This window comes from Diabrotica virgifera, chromosome 7 (assembly GCF_917563875.1).
Source record: "Diabrotica virgifera virgifera chromosome 7, PGI_DIABVI_V3a".
Taxonomy (NCBI): domain Eukaryota; kingdom Metazoa; phylum Arthropoda; class Insecta; order Coleoptera; family Chrysomelidae; genus Diabrotica; species Diabrotica virgifera.
This window is the reverse complement of record NC_065449.1, coordinates 176,296,743-176,319,783: the sequence shown is the minus strand read 5'-3', so window position 1 is coordinate 176,319,783 and position 23,041 is coordinate 176,296,743. Positions and strand designations below refer to the sequence as shown.

Genomic DNA, 23,041 nt, shown 5'->3' with positions numbered 1-23,041 from the left:
TTGGATTAACTTCGGTTTCACATTTCTACGGTTTAATATTTCCCAGATCTTGTTACGTGGCGCCCGATCAAATGCTTTTTCCAAGTCCACAAAACAGAGATACAACTTACTGTTATGCTCTAGGGCTTTTTCTGATAACTGTCTCACCGTGAATATGAGATCGGTTGTACCTCGCCCTGGCCTAAAGCCGCATTGGCTGTCATCCAGTGTGTCCTCGATCTTTTCTCGCAGCTTTTTCTCTAGTATTATTTCGTAGATTTTACTAGCAACTACCAACAATGATATTTCTCTATAGTTAGAACACTTATTTCATAATATTCACTTTCACTTAATACTCATAACATATATTATTATAATAAAAACTATCGATAATACGTGTGAAAATTGCCAAAAATAGCAAAATTCCCATCAAAAATTAGGTTGGAGAAAATGTAACCCTCAAAGTTCAAAATCGGTATTCGTTAAAAAAATGCATTTTCTCGGCTTCAGATGGAGCAATTTCCTTCATTCTTTTTTTGTTCCGTAATAACTCTAGTAGAGCCATCAAACTAACGCATTATTAAATGTCAAACTTGCTTTTGTTTTGTTACAATAGATTAATTTATTTATAAGAACAGAAAACTACATATTTTTTCCAGTTGTAGGCTTTTTTAGATAAACTTACTACAAGTGTACCTTTTAAAGTTAAAAACATAAATATTCTCATTTGAAAGCTGTATAATTATTTAAACAATTTTTATTTAAACAAATTAAAATTTTGTGTTATAATAAATAAATTAATTTGTTATACCAAAACAAAATCAAGTCTGACATTTAATAATGCGTCAGTTCGATAGCTCTACTCGAGTTATTAGGGAACAAAAAAAGAATGAAGGAAATTGCTCCATGGGAAGCCGAAAAAATGCATTTTTTTAACGTATATCGATTTTGAACTTTGAGGGTTACATTTTCTCCAACCTAATTTTTGATTGGAATTTTGTTATTTTTGGCAATTTTCACACGTATTATCGATAGTTTTTATTATAATAATATATGTTATGAGTATTTTAAAGATATGAAAATTGGTGTGGAGAAAGAGGACAAAAATGAAAAGGTGATGGTTTGAAAATTATGATCCTATTGTTTATATCTTTGCCGTAAATTCCGGTCAACTTTTACCGGTTGTATCTCAGGAACCACTCACGACAATTAAACGTTTTTTCTTTTAAAAGAAGCGTCCTGCCGCATTTTTCCCAATACCGTTTTCATGATTAATTTAATTTAATATTTCCCGAGATATTATATTTGTTTATAAGCCAAAAAATTGTTTATAATTTTAAAATATTCCTGAGGCCGCTTAAATAGTCCAATTTCAATTCTGTAAAGTACATTAGATAGGTATAGTGGCTTTTTATAAAAAAATCATAGTTATTCTTATGCATCATAATTATTGTCGTTATTATAGCGACCGTAAATTTTTAATTAACAATTCAATTGTTGCTAAACTGTTTATTTAATTACCATCGGATTCTGGAATTATAATCTATACGAAAAGGGGTTTTACAGTACCAAGTTATTTAATTATTGATTAACAATTACTTATGTAAAATTTTAGTTGAAAATTAAAGGTTTTGTTGGAAAAACCCGCTTTTTCCGGGGAAAGTTTTCGTCAATGTGAATCGGGAAAAACACGTCTCTATGCAGAATTTAATTGCGGTGAATTTTTATTTGGGTGTTTTTGGTGTAAAGTTAAAATCTTTGGAGTTATAGAGCAAAAATTGAAAAAAACACGATTTTCGGGCGCCATTTTGTTTATAAAAAAAGTAGCACACTATCTGCGGACTTTGCATTATTTATTTATTAAGCGCAACAGGCCTTGTAGGCCTAGGGCTAAAATGTTTACATTTCTGATTACATAAATAATATAGTAAATAACTTAATATAACTTACATAACTTATAAATTTTATTTAAATACACTTCAGTCTTTTTATACACTCCTTCACAACCTCTCTCCATCTCCTTCTGTCCAATGCTAGTTCTTTCCATCTCTCAATGTTACTTTTCTTCAAGTCTTCATATACACTGTCCTTCCATCTTTTCCTTGGCCTGCCTTTCCTCCTCTTTTGTATTGGTCTTCGTGAAAGTACCATTTTTGGCATTCGTTTACTTCCCATTCTCTCTATGTGCCCCAAGTATCGTATTCTCTGTGCTTTGATCGTCATCGTAATCGTTGGCTCTTGATATAGTTCTTCCAATTCTTTATTGGTTCTTCTTCTCCACTGACCTTCTATTTTCACACCTCCATATATTGCTCTTTGCATTTTTCTCTCCCATCTTTTTAACAGGTCTGTTTCTGACTTTTTGAGCACCCATGTTTCGCTTGCGTATGTTACTGTAGGTCTGATAACAGTCTTATAAATTCTTATTTTTGTTTTTCTTGATACGTATTTGGATTTCAATAATGTGCGTAATGCTCCATATTTTTTATTTCCTTTAGCTATTCTTGCCTTTATCTCCCCTTCTTCATGACCATTTTCATCTATTTTGGCTCCCAGGTAAATAATTTCTTTGGCTCTTTTAAACGAGTATGTTTTTTCTCCATCTATTTGTACTATGATGTTATTCTCTTTTTCTTTTTGGATCTCTCCCATTATCATATACTTTGTCTTTTCTTCATTTATTTTAAGTCCGAATTTTTTGGCTTCTGTTATTATGTTTTTCATTAACTTTTGTAGTTCTTTTTTGCTTGTTGCTGATAGCGTCAGATCATCTGCAAATGCTATGCATTGGTGGCCGTTTTTAAATATCGTTTCTTGCATGTTTATTCTGCTTTTCCTGATTATTCCTTCCAATGTTAGATTGAATGCCATTGTTGATAGTGGGTCTCCTTGTCGTAATCCTTCCTTGGTTTCAAACTTTTTGGATGTATACCCTTTCCAAGCTATTTCGTTTATTGTGTTTTCCATCGTCATCTTTATCATCCTGACAATTTTACTTGGTATCCCCAATTCTTTCATCAGTTCGTACATCTGCTGTCTATTTACTGTGTCGTAAGCCTGCTTAAAGTCTATGAACAAAGCATATAGTACTGTTTTATGTTCGTAACAGGTAGTCTGTATTTCTTTTAAGGCAAATATTTGGTCAGTCGTTGATCTGTTGTTTCTAAAACCTGCCTGGTATTCCCCCAGTATTTTTTCCGAATAATGACTTAGCCTTTTACTTATACTTTGTGCCAAGATTTTGTAAACTATTTCTAATAGTGCGATGCCTCTGTAGTTTTCGCATAGCATTCTATCACCTTTTTTATGTATAGGGCATATTCTTGCTATGGTCCACTCTTCTGGCATTTTTTCTACTTCCCATATTCTTTTTATCAGATCATATATCTCTTTCTGTAGTCTTTTCCCTCCTGATTTTATCATTTCGGCCGATATTTCTGTTATTCCTGGGCTTTTGTTATTTTTCAAGCTCTTTATTTCGTTCTTTCTTTCTTGTTCTGTGGGTATTTCTATTGCTATCTGATCATCTTCAATTTCATGGTTTGTTTCCTTTTGTACTTCGCTCTTATTTAGCAGTTCTGTGAAATAGTTTTGCCAGTTTTCCATTATTTTTTCAGGCTCATTTAGCAACATCCCTTTATCATCTCTCATATATGGGTTGTTTTTTTGATATCCTCTTTCCATTTTTTTGCTTCCTGGTAGAATGATCTTATTTCTTTTTTTTGAAATTTTTCTTCTATTTCTTTCAGTTTGTTCTCGTTGTATTTTCTCTTTTTGCTTCTACATTTTCTTTTCATGATTTTTCTCAATTCTCTGTATTCTTCTCTAGCGCTTTCTTCGTCATTTGTGAGATTTTTGAGTCTTACTTTTCTTATTGCTTCTGCTATTTCTTGACATTCTTCATCATACCAATCTTTTGTTTTGTGTTTTCTTTTGGTTTTCGCTAGGATTGCTTTACTTGTGTCCAAGATTGCTTCTTTGATATTTTGCCATTGTTTGTCTGGGCTTGACGTTTCTTGTTCCCTGATTAGTCTGTTGGTTATTCCCTGTTCATACTTCTTCTGTGTGTTGTTATCTTTTAGTAGTCCTATGTTAAATTGTTTTCCAATTTTTTCTGTTGTTTTATTGTTTCGCTTTATGTTATGCTCGATTTTATATTCTGCTCTCACCAGGTAGTGGTCAGAGTTACAGTCCGCTCCTCTCATGCTCTTTACATTTATTACATTGTTTGCATGCTTCTTCTCTATTAAAATATGGTCTATCTGATTTACTGTCTTCTTATCAGGGAAAATCCACGTTCCTTTATATATATCTTTTCGGCGTAATTGTGTGCTTCGTATCACCATTTGTCTTTCTGTTGCAAAGCCTATTATTCTTTGGCCATTATCGTTCGACACCTCATGCTTACTATATTTCCCTATTATGTGTTCGTATATATTCTCTCTTCCTACTTTGGCGTTGCAGTCTCCCATTATTATTTTGATGTCAAACCCTGGTAATTTATCATATTCTCTTTCCAATTGCTCGTAGAATTCATCTTTTTCTTCTTCTGTGGCATCTTCAATCGGTGCGTGTACATTTATTATACTTATGTTTCGTTTGTCCCCTTTTAATCTTATTGTGCATAGTCTATCTGATATTGGTTGGAATGCCATTACTCTTTCCTTCCATTTTCGCTGTATTATAAAACCTGTTCCTAACCTTCTGGTTTCTCCCCCGCTTTTAAAAAATACCACTTCTTCTATTTCTACTATTTCTGTTTCCAATTGTTTTGTCTCTTGTAAAGCTATTATTTCTACATTATATCTTTTAATTTCTCTAATTAATTCTTTGAGTTTTCCTGTTTCGTATGTGCCTCTTACATTCCATGTACCCAAGTTGACTTTAGTTTTCTTTTTGTTATCTTTACTTATTGCCTTGTCCATTGCCTGCGTCGTTTCCTTCTTATTTAACCCTGTTGCAAACTGTATCTTGTCATTTTTCGGCTTTTCTTTTTTATTGCTGTCTTGATTTGTTTTATTTCCATAGTTCGTAATCCTATTATTTGCATTTTTCGTCGTCATTTGTTTCCTTTCATTGCTATTGCTTAGTTTTTTGCTTTGGTCTCTACCACCAACGTTTGGTTCATTCCATCCCAGCGCCATATTTCATGATCGGCATATATTTTCTTATACCCTACTTTCACTTTTCTCCCTTCCTTTCTTAGTTCTTGCGCTTTTTGTCTGACCTGTTTCTGTACAATTCTGTCGGACTTTGCATACCTATATTATTAATATATACAATAATAAGATTCGATTCTAGCAATAAAATTGCTGGTAAATAACTTTTCCCAAAAATGGCCTATTCTCCGATAATCAGCCCAGACTATTTATTAATCAAACTGATTACATAAAATATGTGCCATCTTCAAAAACCCGAAAAAGTGGTTTTTATGGGTTTTTGGGGATTTTCCCCCTTCTATAGACTTCAAAATAGATAAAATCAAGACCTTTTGATAGGTATGTGTATCCAGTGATGAGTGCGCTAATAACAGAAAAGACGGAAAACATAATACGTCATCAAATATAAAAAGAGATGAAACTGGTCCTCCTCCTACTAAGTGCCTTCTCTGTTGAGGTTGGCCATCCATATGGCAAATTTCACGCTGTTCTGGGCTTGATGAATTAATGTCATTCCCTGTTGTGTGGTTGCAATCTCTAATGTTTCGGAGCCAGGATTTTTTCTTTCTTCCTATACCCCTTTTACCTTCGATTTTGCCTTCTAATATTACCTGGAGCTGCTCAAATTTCCTATGGTGCATTATGTGTCCTAGATATGACGTCTTTCTAATTTTCATTATATTGACCAGATGAGGACGTGTGTTCATTATTTCCAGTACTTCTTCATTCGGTGGTACATACACATTTCGAATGAATTCAGTTCGTTGACATCATACTGTTTTAATGTCCAGGTCTCACAGCCATATAGTAATAGAGTCCACACATAACACTGAAACTGGTAGAGGAAATTATCAATGGAAACCTATAAATTTACATTATGTATATTGATAGTTTCCCCACCTTTAGATGTACCGGAGTTGTTTGGCCACTGTCGCTGGGGCAGTTTGACTCCGATACGTTTAAAGGTGGGAAATTATCAGTAGTAATTGCACAAGAGCTCTAAAATTATTGAATTTTTCCCGAGTGTCACTTTGGCAGTTTTAATTTCACGAGCCGAAGGCGAGTGAAATAATGTCAAAGTGTCACGAGGGCAAAAATTCTATATTAATTTTAGAGTTCGAGTGCAATTTGTTGCGATTATTTCATGAATAAAACTGTTCAAAACCAAAATTTTATTGTAATTTATATATGTAAGTACCAATTAGTGAAATTAAACACACAGTTGTTATAAATATGTATTTAACGGTTGAAAGTCATCATTTTTATAATTTTTAAAACATTTGTCATTAATGTCACTGAATGTATTTTTTCGTAGCAACGAAGGGCATCTGACGTAATATGCTTAACGACGGGAGATTATCAAAAATTATCACCTTAATTTGCATGTCTGTAGCTTTCTATTGGTCAGAATCTCCTATGAATGAAATAATCAATATAATGTAAATTTGAAGGTTTATATTGATAATTTCTCATCTCTTGTAGTTTCATCTCTTTTTATTTCACAAAGTATTATGTTTTCCGTCTTTTGCGTTATTTTACCGGTTTCGTAGTGCACTCATCACTGTATAATCTGAAGTAACTGATTCCTTTAGGACATTCAAAAATTGGGGGAAATACTTTTAAACCCCCAAAAAACTATGTTCTTTCAGGGGTTTTAAAGGTTTTTGTGAAGGGAGATAATAGTATTTTTTGAGATCGATACAACCTAAATCAATGCGTTTTCAATTCACATTAAAAAAATACACGAATAAGAATTTTTTATGGTCTCACAGAAGCAAACACAAACATCGTTTATGCGGAAAAACTAGGTATACAGGTCAACCGAAATAGGAATAGAGATGAACATAATTTCTCTGCCTGTTTTATAGTCAAATGTTTCAACAGATCGTTTACGAAATTTAGGTTTAGTGTGCACTTGTTTTTCAGTTATAAACAAGTGCCCACTATACGTTCTGAGCTTCGCTGGTGTCGCTCCTAGCGGATTAGTAATGCAACTTTCACCGGTAATTTTTAAATTTATTATTTAATTGTTATCGCTTAATATTTACAACGCAAAAAAGTAATTAAATTGTAATCGATTTTTTAAAGATTTTGCTAATCATTTTGACGTTCTATTGATGAAATATTGATTTCTTACTTCGGATACTTTTACAATTATAGTGTAGATGGCGCTAAGATTAATAGATGAATTTATAATTACATATTACGGAACATTAAAAAAACTTAAATTCAGTATTTAAAACGTAAGTATATTTAAGGTAAAAATATATACCACAGCTTTGACCAACTAATATTTTTTAGAATTAATGTTTTTAATTTTAATTTTAAATTAATCACTTTGACATTTATGTCAAATTTCCAGTAAACGTTTACAGACTTGTCACTACTGGCGCTCGCGAATTTTTAAATATCCCCTCTACGTACGAGCTCACAGCGTATACATAAAATTCGTAAGATTTGTTGAAAAATTTGACTATACGCTGTGAGGTCGTACGTAGAGGGGATATTTACAAATTCGTGAGCGCCAGTAGTGGCAAGTCTGTAAACGTTTACCGGAAATTTGACATAAATGTTAAAGTGATTAATTTAAAATTAAAAGTAAAAACATTAATTATAAAAAATATTAGTTGGTCAAAGCTGTGGTATATATTTTTACCTTAAATATACTTACGATTTAAATACTGAATTTAAGTTTTTTTAATGTTCCGTAATATGTAATTATAAATTATTCTTAGCGCCATCTACACGATAATTGTGAAAGTATCCGAAGTAAGAAATTCATATTTTATCAATAGAACGTCAAAATGATTAGCAAAATCTTAAAAAAATCGATTACAATTTAATTAATTTTTTGCGTTGTAAATATTAAGCGATTACAATTAAATAATAAATTTAAAAATTACCAGTGAAAGTTGAATTAGTAATCCGCCAGGAGCGCCACCAGCGAAGCTCAGAGCGTATAAAGGAGGCAAAGAAAGTATGGTCACGTCTATTCCTATTCCGGTTGGGGTGTACAAGGGTTATTCGGAGAGTTTTACTGGATTTAGCCAATTTTTGAAGTAAAAACTTCTTGGGATTCTTCTCCCTCTTCTAGGGACGTTGTGCGATTTTTGGATAGGGGAAAAAGCATTGAATTCGCGACCGTCATCGCTTATGCTATATATTATGTGTATGTATATATAAGTTGTGTAGAGGTATTTAAATTTAAAATAAATGTAAAACCTATTTTAGGATGGGGGAGAAAGGATTTATTTCGCGACCGTCATCTCTTCGGCAAAATAAATTTTGTATGTATCTATATTATGTGTATGTATACATAAATTGTATAGAAGTATTTAAATTTAAAATAAATGTAAAACCTATTTTTGGATGGGGGAGAAAGGATTTATTTAGCGACCGTCATCGCGACCGTCATCTCTTCGGCGAAATACATTTTATACTAATAATAATATTTATTAAATACGTATATTTATTATGTGTATGTATATAAATTGTGTAGAAGTATATAAATTTAAAATATATGTAAAATCTATTTTGGGATGGGAAAAAAGGATTGATTTCGCGACCGTCATCGCCTTCGACGAAATAAATTTTGTACGTATATTATTATAATGTACGTATAATAATAGTAATATCATTGAAGTGAAAACTTCTTTAGGGACGTTGTGCACTTTTTAGATGGAGAAAAAGTGTTAAAGTAGCGACCGTCATCGCGACCGTCATTGCTTCGACGAAAGCAATTTTTGAAGTGAAAACTTCTTTAGGGACGTTGTGCACTTTTTAGATGGGGAAAAAAGTGTTGAATTAGCGACTGTCATCGCTTCGGCGAAATAAATTTTTGAAGTGAAAACTTCTGTAGAAACGTTGTGCCTTTTTAGATGGGAGAAAAGTATTGAATTAGCGACCGTCATCCCGTATATACTATAAGAAGTTTTCACTTCTGTCGGCACTCCCATGAGTGCTTTAATTTTTTTTTTACGTTTCTACATCATTAAACAGAGTGTTTTTAATAATTTTATAAACTAACACAAGACGATGTATTTACCATATTCAGAGAATCTAGAGATATCATGAGACATGTGCAAAACCCGGTTTTCAATGGTTCTTGGGTTTTTACTGGATTTTTCTTTTTGCCTTTATATGCCATTAAATGGCACATTTAAGGCTATGGGTACATAATTCGTAAATATTTTACGTGTATCCCTACTTTTTCTGTCTTTACACGGCAAATTACGTGTAGTAAAATTCACACTGGTGTGGATATGTAAACATTACAAGAATGTCATTCTACTTGAAAATGTCATAATTAATTTAAAGAGATGGCTTTTGAATGTTCTTGGATAACTGTTATTTTTATAATTGCAAATTATTAATTCAGTTAATAAATGTGATAATTTTTTCACTAACTATGTTTTCAGTGATTGTAATAATTTATTTGTACAACAAAAACTAATAATCAATCGAGAAAAGAGGAAAAGTGATTTTTTAATAATATATTGTTATTTTGGAACGCTTACAATTTTGAACATCTCTAACAACAAAATACTTGGATCACAGGATATATCTGATGTATTCTCTGCTTGGATCTTCCACAAATAATACACAATAAATAACTTTGTATTAAGTTCACGTCTTAAATCAATTATTTATCAAATACACTATATATCAATAATATTTAATCAATTTCTCAAAATATTCCCGATGCAATGTCAAATATTTAAAATTGTCACTGATTGTCAGTGTCTGACTGACAATATATGCTGACAATATTATATTCGGTTGAGTGCGTTGTAAGACAAAGACAGATTTGGAAAATATTACCACGGCATTGTGTTCATTTTTTTCAAATCCTGAAAAAACCAATAAATATTTTTGAAAAATTTAAACGCAGAATGAAAGACTAAATTATTACCGAGGGCCGAAAGTCCCTTAGAATAAATAAAAAGTTTATTTTGAATGAGATATTTGAAATTAAAAATCACACTAAATTTTCTCTTAGTTTTTTCACCCCTGTAACTTATTAAAATAAACATTATAGAAGTTCTCAGGGACTTTTGGCCCTCGCTAATAGCGTAATCTTTCATTCTGCGTTTAAATTTTTCAAAAATACTTATTAGTTTTCTCAGGATTCGAAAAAAATGAATCCCCATTTGAATAGCATTGCAGCCGAAAATACGTACCGATCCTCTTAAAAGAGGCAGTTATAGAAGCTAGGGGAGGCAACACAAAGTATTAAGTTATTTTTTAGTAGTTTTTCTTTGTTATTTGCGTACTTAGATTAAGTTACATTTAAGTTGTTTTTTTTTATGTTTTGTTATTGTTATCATTGTTCATTAAAACCAAGATCATGTCTTTGCTTTTAATCATTGTTTAAATACGGGATTTAAGAAATTTAAATCTGGGATGTCGATATGATATTCTTTCGATATCAGTCACCAAAGCCCCCATCGTCGTATTACAAATTAATGCAAAAGATAATGGTAATAATAGGAAAAGTCGTAAATTGTGGGTGACAAAGTCATTTCGCTCCTAAAAATGAACCAATCCATATTTTCACATGAATCAAAAAACATTATACTGAGAAAACATGGTTGCAACCAAAAAACAAGGTTTTACGAAAATCAGCTAACGGAATTATTCCACAGGATGTTTCAAAGTTAGCATAAAAAACCACCTTTCGATTAACCCCGTATAATAGGTCAAATACAAAATTTTATTAAAAAACTCACTTTACCAAATTAAAATTTATAAGTTTTTACACAGTGTGCTAGAAAAATCATCAAAATAGGGCTAAAAATAAAAAAAAACTGATATACATACTTTGAATTTGACCAAAATTTTCTCCGTTGCGTTTTCTTTTGCATCTGAGTGTATTATGTTTAATGTTTTAGGCTACTTTATATTCCATCAAGTTCAAACACCACTTGGCATTAAAACACTACGAATTCGCCTTCGATTCATTGAATGCGAATCCAGATGCGGAACGGAAAAAAGACAATCTGAGAGATTTGGTTAAAACACTATTGGATGAAAAGAAATTGGATACTTTATTGAACTTCACGTACGGTAGTATGGATGAGTTCTTTACAAATATACTGTTGACCAGAGCTAGAGCAAACGATGCAGTTAACAACATTTTCTACGACTTCTTGTATTCTTATCAAATTAAAAGAGGACCCCTGTCACACAGACTAGGTAATTGTTTTAAGAGTATTATTATCAATAATTAATTTTAGTGGATTTTACAACATATTTTTAACTTAATTTTCCTCTTCAGGTAGGTAAAGAAACGACTTACATTAAGTTCTAGACTATAAACCCGATGGCACCTTGAGGCCGAAGGTACTAAGTTTGAGAATTAAATAATAAAACTATTTAGAAGTTCAACCTTCCTTTACAATCTTTAGTAAGAGTACGTAACATATCAAAGCTTTTTAAAGTATGGTTTTATTTTTTGTTACAAACAGTTCAGCACAAGAAAGCTGAGAAAATATTGTTGATGGTGTGCTGAAGCATTGCAGATGATTGTTCAATATAATATATCACAATAAGGAAATGAGCTTCAGAATTGAGGAAATAGATTATAGTACGACCATATCGAAATTCATTGTAAAATCACGAAATGTTTAAAATTGAAGTGAAGTTTCAAATAAAAAGATGTTATTGTGGTTTCCAATGCCTTCTCTGTAGTGTTTTTCTGTATTATCTGCATGTTATCTGTTATCCATCTCTAGATTTTTAGTTTTGAAAATAGAAGAAAGATCGAGGGACAAAATCTGAGAAATAAAGTGGATGTTCTTGCAGTGCTCATTGCATATCTCTCAATTTCCTCATTGCGAAGATATTTTGTGTACACCTAGAACACAGAAGAAGTTCCAGGAGACTGGAAAAAGCAATTATTTTCCCTATCACTAGAAGGGAGACAAACTCAACTACACACATCAGCAAAATTAAAGGAACACCTTAAAAATGGGACATGTTTGATGTCTCGTATTTCCTAAGCCAGTTGTCCGATTTTTTTTTTGTTTTAAACGTTTTTTTTTTGTTTTAAACATGTTTTTTTTGTTCTTAAATTGTATGTTTTAAACAAATAAAACTTGTTTAAACGTTTTTTTTTGCTTTAAAAATGTTTTTGTTTTTAAATTTTATATTTTAAACAAATAAAACTTGAAGAAAACATTGTTTAAATCATATTTTCCTAAACATAATATTAATTGAAAGTGTTTGATCTATTATTATTATTCTACTAAATAATAGATAAGAAAACCAATTACAAAATTAGGAGCTATTGCCTGGGGAACCCCAGACTATTTACTATTTATAAATCCGCATTACAAGTTGGCTATTGCAATAACGTCCATTGTCAGTTATTTTGTGCTGTTTCTGGTGGTGCTTAGTGTTTTTTTTAAACATACAAATGATTTGGTGACCCCAGCTCATTTTTTGGCAAATTTGCTTGATCATCGCTTTATTGAAAATAAACTTATCATCCATCCATTATAAATTATCATCCAGAAGCATTTTAGATTATTATTATTACCAGGCAAAGTGTGTACCCTTTACTCCATATGTTTTCTAAACACCTATATTGAGAATGTAAAACCATTGGCATGGTGGCGTTCTAAGAAAAATATAAATAGGTATACTACAGCATTGAAACTTGCTCAACAGCTTCACACAGCTGTTGCATCGTCAGCCAACATAGAAAGACTCTTCTCATCATAAGGTTTACCATTCCAAACTACGTAATCGGCTAGGCAATGTCAAAGCTGCTAAGTTGGTTTCAATTTTTAAAGAGCTTAATTCCATCAGTGATGACGTGACTGATTTAAATTACAAGATTACTATGACTGACTCTGAAACAGTTTTGAGAAATTGATTAACTCTTCTTTGCACAATATTTTCAGTTTTCCAATTTTTTTTTGTGTTCAGATTATTAATAAATAATATATATGTTAAAAAGTTTATATAATGTATTTGAGAATTTTTTTGATGTTATATTAATAAAGAAAATGAAAAAAAGCACTTGTTTAATTTAAGTGTTTTAAACAAAAACTGTTTTAAACATAAGCAAACGTTTAAAACATGTTTAAAACAGTTGATTAAAACAAAATGTTTAAAACAAAACAACCCTGGTTGTAGCCTTATTATTTAAGAATATCGGTGTTATAATATTGTTTCTGGACAAGTAAATGTGATTTTATACCGAGTGTAACAATCATACTGTGTTTTTTCCTTAAAGTTTGGAACACCCTGTGGAATATTCTAGCATATATAAAATATTGAAATTAAACCTAAATTGTAGCCTTAGGCTTTCTTAACATTTTCTTTTTTGATTCATTCCCTTATGTTGGATAATAAAAAAGTTAGGTACTTTAACAACTAGTCATGTTCTTCATAAGTACAGGGTGTTTCTAAATGAGTGCGACAATTTTTAAGGGGTAATTCTGCATGAAAAATTAATGACTGTTTGCTTGATAAACATATGTCCGCAATTGCTTCGTTTCCGAGATACGGAATGTTGAATTTTTTCTTACAAACTGACGATTTATTTATTATTCTAAAACCGGTTGAAATAGCAAATGACATTTGGTAGGTTTTAAGACGCGATTGCGCGTTTTTTGACATAGAATTAAGAATTTTATATTCACTGTTGGCGTGCATACGGGTATAAACATTTTAGATATATCCCGTATGCACACCAATGGTGAATATAAAATTCTTAATTGTATGTCAAGAAAATGCGCAATCACTACCTCTTAAAACCTACCAAATTTCATTTGCATATCTCAACCGGTTTTAGAGCAATAAATAAATCGTCAGTTTAACATCCCGTATCTCGGAAACGAAGCATTTGCGGACATATGTTTATAAAGCAAACGGTCCTTAATTTTTCATGCAGAATTACCCCTAAAAGTTTGTAGCACTTATTTAGAACTACCCTGTACTGATGAAGAACATGACTAGTTGTTAAAGTACCTAACTTTTTTACTATCCAACATCAGCGAATGAGTCAAAAAAGAAAATGTTAAGAAAGCCTAATTGAGTTTTAATTTCAATATTTTATAAATGCTAGAATATTCCACAGGGTGTTCGAAACTTTAAGGAAAAAACACAGTATGATTATTACACCCGGTATAAAATGACATTTACTTGTCTAGCAACAATATTATTACACCGATATTCTTAAATAATAAGGCTACAACATACTAAAAAAATCACTCAAATCGGACAACTGGTTTAGGAAATACGAGACATCAAACATGTCCCATTTTTAGGGTGTTCCTTTAATTTTGCCGGTGTGTGTATAAAAACTATAGAGGCATACCCTTACTCTGTGTGAGTTATAAGGTGTTTATGGGATCATAAACTGGAGATTAAGTCATTTCACAGAACAGATCATAGGAGAATGCCACTATACTCTATACTACTAATACTACTCTACTATCAACCAGATATTCAACGTAAAACAAATACACATATGTATGTACCAATTTTCGACAAACAGTCCGCAGATTTTCGACAAACCTATGATAATATAAACAAAGATTTTTTTTATTAACTCCTTGAGAGATCTGCAATCTGCCTATTAGGCAATAAGCGTTTTTTTTTCTGACAATGAATGTACATGATGACATGTAGAGTATTATTCCAATGAATAATCTCTTTTAAATATATCTAAACCTATGTTAAACATTGTTGGTATGATTTAACAATAAATTGCCTTGAAAAACTAAACTAAAGTCTGTGTGATATAGATAGATCGGATGGCAGTAGACGTTTTAGCCTACGGATTTCATTGGCATCGCGCACGTTTAGTTGGGCCGCTAACCGATTCGGGTGCACTGACACTTTTTCCCTATAGTTGACACTAAAACGATGTATGGCATCTTTGATGGATTCCAAAGGGACATCATGCTGAATGATTTCGTTACTGACGTAGTAGGGAGCATCAAAAATAGTTCGTAGTACTTTATTTTGGAACCTCTGCAAGATGGATATGTTGGAGTTGCTAGTAGTTCCCCACAGCTGGATGCGTTTTAAGATTGTTTTGTATAATAATATTTTATGTGCTTTGTTTAAGTCAGTCGTCGATCCAGGTGCATTCCGAGGTATTTGGCGGTATCAGATTGTGAAAGTTAATACTCAATAAATTGAACCGGTGGGCACGTTTCTCTGCGGAGGGTAAACGTCACATGTGTTGATTTCAATCCATTTACTTTAATACGCCATCTTTTTAGCCAGTTTTGGACCTTGTTTAGACTAGTTTGCAGGTTCCTAGAGGCTGATGTTGGGTCAGTGTGGGACCCAAAATGGCTGTATCATCGGCAAATGTCGCAACAGTGGTAAGTCGTGTTGATGGCACGTCTGCAGTATATAATAAGTACAGAATCGGTCCAAGTACGCTAGCTTGTGGAACTCCTGAATTTATTGGATACAGCTCTGTATATTCACTTCCATGTTTTATTTGGAAGTGCCTATCTATCAGGGCGACGCAGAATATCGTGGCTGCGCAACCTGAGAGAGTGGTACGGATGTACATCAAATGAACTTTTCAGAGCAGCCATCTCTAAAATACGAATAACTATGATGATTGCCAACCTCCGCCGCGGAGATGGCACTTAAAGAAGAAGAAGATCTATCAGGTATGATTTTAGAAGTTGAAAGTGGGGATGGGGCAGTAGCTTCTTTAGTTTAACTTGCAATCCTTGATGCCACACCTTGTCGAAAGCCTGAGATATATCGAGGAAAGCTGCTGAACAATATCTTTTACTATTCAGGTCCTTATCGATTTGATTTACCACTCTATGAACTTGTTCTATTGTCCCCTGTTTATTGCGGAATCGGAATTGGTAATCTGGAATTATCTTCTTTTCGTCAATTATAGTTTTTAGCCTCTTAACATATAGCTTCTCAAAAACCTTGGAAAGAATTAGGAGTAGACTTATCCGTCTGTAGGAAGACAACTCTTCTGTTTTCTTCCCGGGGTTGGCTATCATAACTATCTGGGCAATTTTCCAGATTCTAGGAAAATAATTTAGACGTAGTATAGAATTAAAAAGTCTATAGCACTTTTAGGATAGTTTTTGAAGAATTTTTCCAGATACCAAATGAAAACCAGGAGCTTTTTTATGTTAATTTCTTCCATAATTGTTTGTTTGACTTCTCTAATAGTGAACTTGTTATGAGGCAGGTCCATTTGGAAGGGTACATTTAGATAGTCGGTAATTTCGTGTTCTTCTTCAGCAGATAATTCTGAAGGAAAGGCCATGAAGACTTTTTTCAGATATTTGCCAAAAGCTTCAGATTTTTCTTTATCATTTCTGGCCCAGGTATTATCACTTCTGATTGGTGGATTAGGCAAGTAAGACCTTTTTGATAGGGTGCATCGAAAAAATAAAAGTTGGAAATGATATATCTAATAGCGTGAAAAAGTTGCTAGTGTTATTTTTCAGCATATTACTATTTTTAATGTTTTTTTCTAAGCGAATTTTCTGCCCCCCAACGACCTTGAATTTTATTAAATATCTGATTTTTATGGAAATTTCAATTTATATTATTTGGAATAAAATATGTGCTAACTCGATTTAAGATCAATTAAAGAAAACTTAAAATGTTGTCAATTACTTTTAGTGGAGTCAACGGAGGTGGATATGAGTTATTACCTCAGATTTCGTTGAACCTCCATCGATTTTCATAAAAATTGGTGAGTGGTTAAAGGATACCTCAAGGAACAAAGGTGACATAGTGCCAACTTGCGCTTTTTGCATTTTAGGGGTGAAATACACCCCTACTTTTTAAATTATAAAAATGCAGATTTCCGCATTATGGCGCAAGTAATCTCGTTTAATTAAGAAAAATAAATATTTTTTTTTTATATTTATGTGCATGAATTACATTTTTTTTTTAAATTTTTCAAACCTTATAGCAACCAAAAATTCGAAAATTAACAAGTCGAAAATCACGAAAACCTTATTCTTCTATATTTCTGAAAGTGTAGTCACTGAATGTTTTCACCCACGATTTCTTTGAACCTTCATCGATTTTCATGAAAATTGTTGATTAGTTAGAGGATACTTCAAAAAACAAAAGTGATGGCACCAAGTTGCGCTTTCTGCATTTTATGGGTGAAATCCACCTTTTTTTTTAATGATAAAAATGCAGATTTCAGCATTCTGGCTCAAGCAATCTCGTTTAATTAAGTAAAATAAATATTTTTTTACATTTATGTGCATGATTTATAATTTTTATTAATTTTTTAAACCTTATAGCAACCAAAAATCAGAAAATTAGCAAATCGACAATCACGAAAAAAATTAATCTTTTATATTTCCAAAAAGGCAGTCACTGAAGGTTTTCACCCCTGATTTCGTTGAACCTCCATCAATTTTCATGAAAATTGGTAAGCAGTTAGAGGATACCTCAAGAAACAAAAATGATGTGGTACCAACTTGCGCTTTTATCCTGGGGGTGGATGTTACCCCTTCTCATGGGTGAACACTATTTTATTAAAAATAACCCCATAATTAGATAAAGGAGAAAATTCTAAGCAAACTTTCTTTTATCAAGTTTATAAATTTTTTATTTAAATAATATTTCATAATTTAATAAAATATTATTGGTACAGTAAAACCTGACAATAACGGCCACTAAAAATAGAAAACAATTGGCCGTTATAGAAATGTGGCCGCTAATGCTAGGTTTCCTTTTCCACAAATACATAAAATATAATTGAAAATTTATTTATTTTAGTAATTAAGGTGATACAGTAGCGATCAACAGATAGCAAAAACGCGTTCCAAGATTGCGGCTGTAATTTTGGCACACGTATTCGTAATATAATAAAGAATGGCGGTACAGAGCCCAATTTGAAAAATATATTAATATGTGGAAATTACTCTGTAATTAAATACAATATTAAAAAAACGAGCCTGTACCGCCATTAAGAAGAACAAAAAAATATACTTTCTTCAAATAAACTTTTTTATCCGATGCCTAGATTTTGTGTCATTTTGGAAGTACTAAAATTTTTTATTTCATTAGTAGTTCCAAAATGACACAAAATCTAGGCATCGGATAAAAAAGTTTATCTGAAGAAAGTGTATTTTTTTGTTATTCTTAATGGCGGTACAGGCTCGTTTTTTTAATATTGTATTTAATTACAGAGTAATTTCCACATATTAATATATTTTTTTAAAGCAAATCTAATTAAATATAATTCTACAAACAAACGGAACATACTAAAACTAAATTCAATTTACTACAATATAAAACAACATCTATACGAAAAAACAACTACAAGAAAAACAGAATTTTTGTTTGTTTTACATTTTTTTAGATAAACGAAACATACTAAAACTAATTTAATATAGGTAATACATAATATTATTATAAAACAACATACTATAGCTACTACGAAAAATACGCTTATCACTAAAGTATCGTCGTGCTTCCATGCTATATTCAACAAAACCAACTTGGTAGGGCCTTTAATTAGATATCGCAAATCACTTTGGCTGATTTTGTCTGCATATATATTATGTTTGAGGAATCCCTTTTTTTTGTGAGACTGGATATAGGACATTTCTCAAGTATGAATTCACATTCATGGTATTTCGTTGCTATACAGGGATAATAATCTGTGCAATGTTATGGTACAGGCTACGTTAAATATGAAGTAAATGTGGAAGATATACACTGGTTATTCATTTCAATTTAATTTGATTGTTTTTTAATCGTTTACAATATTTAAAATAATTAAAGACATAAAGTTAGGGATTTCAAAAATAAATTCAGTTCTCACTGGCAGGGTGGGAAATAATAAAGTGCCATACAATAGCATTTCATTACAATGCTCATTACAGACATTACAGGCTGCTCCGTTTGAGAAAACTCATTCTCTCAAACTTTGAGAAAACACTCATTCAGTTTCGACCAACCCTGTATTAGCTAAAATTAAACGTTTTGCTAGATTAATAATTTTTAACAATAATAGATTATATTAAAAATCACTTGAACATAAATTGATTTTCTGATGTCAAATCACTACAATTATACAGGGGGTGAATATTGCTATGAAATTTGAAAATAAAAACGTAATTATCTTTTAAACTACTTCGTATAACATCACAAAACCTGATATTTTAAGAAATAAAACATAGAGGAGAATCCAAAAATGTAAAAATATACAGGGTGTTCCATTAAACAAAAGATAATTTTGTTTCACCCTGTCAATATGGGTGGCCCTGTATATTTGGAAATGTATTTAAATTCTGATATTATCTATGCCCCAATCTCACCTAAATAAACTTTTTTCGTATCTCCTACAACAAACGACTAATTGGACTTCCCACAACCTGTATACATACAAAATCTCCGCTATAAAATTTTTTCAAAGAAAATGGTTTTTTTAAAATAACTCCGTTAAATTTTGAAATATGAGATTTATCCAAAAACCATTACAAAGCTAAAGTTCTATAACACTGTATTAAACATAATTTTCTAAATCCTTTATTTTTTTTTAAATACAAGGTGAAAGGGCCCCGGTTACATGGTTCTCGCAGTAAAATTTAGGTTTTAAATGTTTCTATCTCGGTTATTTTTTGTCGTAAAAAAATATTAAAAAAAGAAAAAGCTTAAATAAAGTTAAAACTAAAATTTTGTCCTCTACCATTTTTTAAGTATATCGAGTATTTTTGGAGTTATTATCAAAGAAAATGAAATTCACGAAAATTTGAAAAGTTCTAATTTTTTTTAATCGTATTTTTTTTTTCAAAAATATGCATTCTAAACCGGTCAAAATTGTTGAAGTTATTACTCATGTTAAAATAAATAAAGTTTTAAATGGGTTACTATAAATTTTAATTTTTGTGGAAATGACGTATGTTTCATTTTTCATTCTTCCCTAAAAATTCTGAAAGGGTCCTCTTATTTCCATCATAACTTGCTTAATTTTGATGCTATCGACTTCTTATATAGCTTTTTGATAGTTACCTTTAAGTACTTTATTAAAATGTTTAATATCTATATTTAACAAAGTGCATCGTTTTCCTGTTATTTAAGCTTGAATACTAAGATTTGAGTACTCGCGGAAAAAAATATACATTCAATTGCATATAACTCACTTTGTATATGTAATAAAGGATTTTTCGAATAAGGAGCTTATTTATTTTTATATTATCTTCGATTTTGGTAATAACAACTTTTTTGAAGAAACTTACGGTTTTTGAGTTATTTATGAAAAACTGCTTTAAAACATGGATTTTTTTCAGGAAAAATCAGAACTTTTGATCTTTAATAACTCAAAAACTATTGATTTATTGAAATAACTTTATATAACAAATTTTACTTCTAATTTGTCCCTCTATCGATTAGTGGTATTATTTTTAATAAAATAATTTCCACCCCCGAGAAGGGGTGGCATCCCCCCCCCCCCCCAGGGTAAAAGCGCAAGTTGGCACCATGTCACCTTTGTTTCTTGAGGTATCCTCTACATACTTACCAATTTTCATGAAAATCGATGGAGGTTCAACGAAATCGGAGGTGAAAACCTTCATTGACTCCACTATTTAAACGATATTTAAAGTTTTATTTATTTCTTCAGTCTCCCCAACCTCTTTGAAATGTCCCGCTTCGTGAGTCCGTGCGTGTAATTTTCACGTATGTTTGGTGCGATGCCTTACTTTGTTATCATTGTTGTTTGTAAATTAAAGATGTTTAAAATAGATAAACCAGCACCATGGGGAATAAAATCAAGATATGATGTGGACCGCCCCATTTTTGGACAACCACCAAATATTCCTGAAAATGTTTTACCGAAATATGTACAAACAAGCGATGAAGTTTTGTGGTTGCAAGAGGATAAAAAACTTAGCAAGAAAGAGCCAGAATTTTCTGGTATTGCCGAACAGGTTACAATTAAATTGGAGGAAATATGGAAAAAGGTTTTAATTCCAATAATTTAACATACAAGAATTATTCAGCTTTTAAAAGCCTATCATGACAAATATATGAAACTTATGAAACCAATTAAGAACAGGCAAAACAGTGAATTTTACAAAAATAAAATTCAGTGCTTTAAGAACAAAAGTAACACGTTTCGATCTTGCAGCATGCAAATGTGACACTCTGATTAATTGTTTTTGTAGCAAATCTCAAAAAGTGCCTCTGGATGAGCGCGAATTTCTATTAAATCAAAGAGGTCCCAGAAAAATGGTGATAAGCTCGATTGATAGGGAAAACAAAAACAAATATAATCAGAGAGAACAACGGCAAAAGAAGAAAGTTACCGACGCAAAGACGAAACTTTAGCTCAAGTAAAAGACAGTACCAAGTGTTATGGTCAATCGATCGTGGAAGAACACATAACACTTGTGCATGAGCCAGGGTGCAAATATTTCGGATATGGGTATCCGCTGTCTGGTATATCAGAAAGTATCAAATCCAGCTACAGTAGGAAAAATGAAAGAATACCCATGAAAGAACATATAAAACACGCTGTATTTTCCTGTCACCGTGTCACACAAAAAATTGGCCAGCGCAAGTACATGTAATAATTATTGTTACATGTACTTGCACTGGACAATTTTCTTTGTGACACGGTGACAGGAAAATACAGCGTGTTTTATGTGTTCATTCATGGGTATTCTTTCATTTTTCCGACTGTATTGCATGTTACGAAACAGTCGTAAATACTGGCGTTAAGGGTGATGTAATACGGCTGTTAGAAGAACATCTTAAAAAACCGCTTCAGTGGTTTGTATGTCTGCCACATTCAAATGATCTACCCCTTGGACATCAAAAGAAGTTTGCCAGTGACCAAATCAAAAAACGTGAGGGTCTTCAAACTTTCTCCTATACAAATTTTGATTCAAACGACTACTTTGAGTTAATTAACTAACAAGAATATCACCTTACAGAACCACCTATATTTTCTAGATTTTCGAGTGACAATCTGCGAGATTTTATTAAGAATCCTAACTTAGACCCTTTTAACATTGAGATTCTGGCTAATTGGCTCTGTCAAAGCCATTAATAATAATAAAAAAAAACATTGAGATTGAGAAATATCATTGCCACAAACAATGTGTAGAATGATGTGTCAAGCTTGTGACACAAGCTTCTCTAGTAGTTTGTGGAGCGTATTCGAGGGTTGGATTTATAAAAACTAGAATTGATTTCAGAAAAACTATGCCTCACTTTAATGCTCAATCGAATAGAATGGTTTTACCATATTTTTTGTAATATTTATATATCTAATTTTGCACTTTGCTTTATACTTATTTTAGTATTAAAAAACTTGGGTGACGTCAGGGAGAGGGATAAGTTAGAGAGGGGCCATTTTGTTATAAAAATAATGTTTTAGTATACTTTTCTTAAGTCAAATTTTTAATTGCCTTGTTAAACCAGAAAATATTTTTAAATTTAAACCGAATTTATTTATTCAAGTTCTATAAGGTACAACATTTCCCTTGCAAAATAAATTCGCATATTAATGTTTTTTTTCCAATTTTTAGTTGCTGTGGGGGGGGGGGGGCAGAAGATATTTTCCAATTTCGAAAAAATTTTACCAAAATACTTAACAGTTGATTGGGCAACTTTTGTGAGGTATTACTTTTCCATCACAAAATAAAAATTTTTTTTCGCCTTTTTCGATGCACCCTACTTTTTAATTTTTTCGTTGCTTTCCACAGCGAATAATCTGTGGCCTCTGTAGGTGTAAGGCTTTCCAGGTAACACTGGATTCCCTGATTTTGTTCTGCTTTGATTAGCTCTTTCAATTCTTTGGTGGATTTGTTCAATTTTTTCTTCTTTTCTGTGGTCCTAGCTTGTTGCCATTGTTTCCTCAAGTGTCTTTTTGCGGCAATTTTTTCTCTGACTGAAGCAGATATTTCATATTTTCC

At 31.8% G+C, this 23,041-nt stretch overlaps 1 protein-coding gene across 1 annotated transcript in view; it reads left to right on the top strand.

The window, feature by feature from the left end:
• The window catches only part of LOC126888321 (nuclear pore complex protein Nup160 homolog), a 139,147-nt gene that overhangs the window by 86,652 nt on the left and 29,454 nt on the right, over positions 1-23,041 (top strand). The window contains exon 17 of the mRNA XM_050656457.1: positions 11,030-11,333. Within this exon, the coding sequence (XP_050512414.1) occupies positions 11,030-11,333 (304 nt within the window). The remainder of the gene's footprint in view (positions 1-11,029; positions 11,334-23,041) is intronic.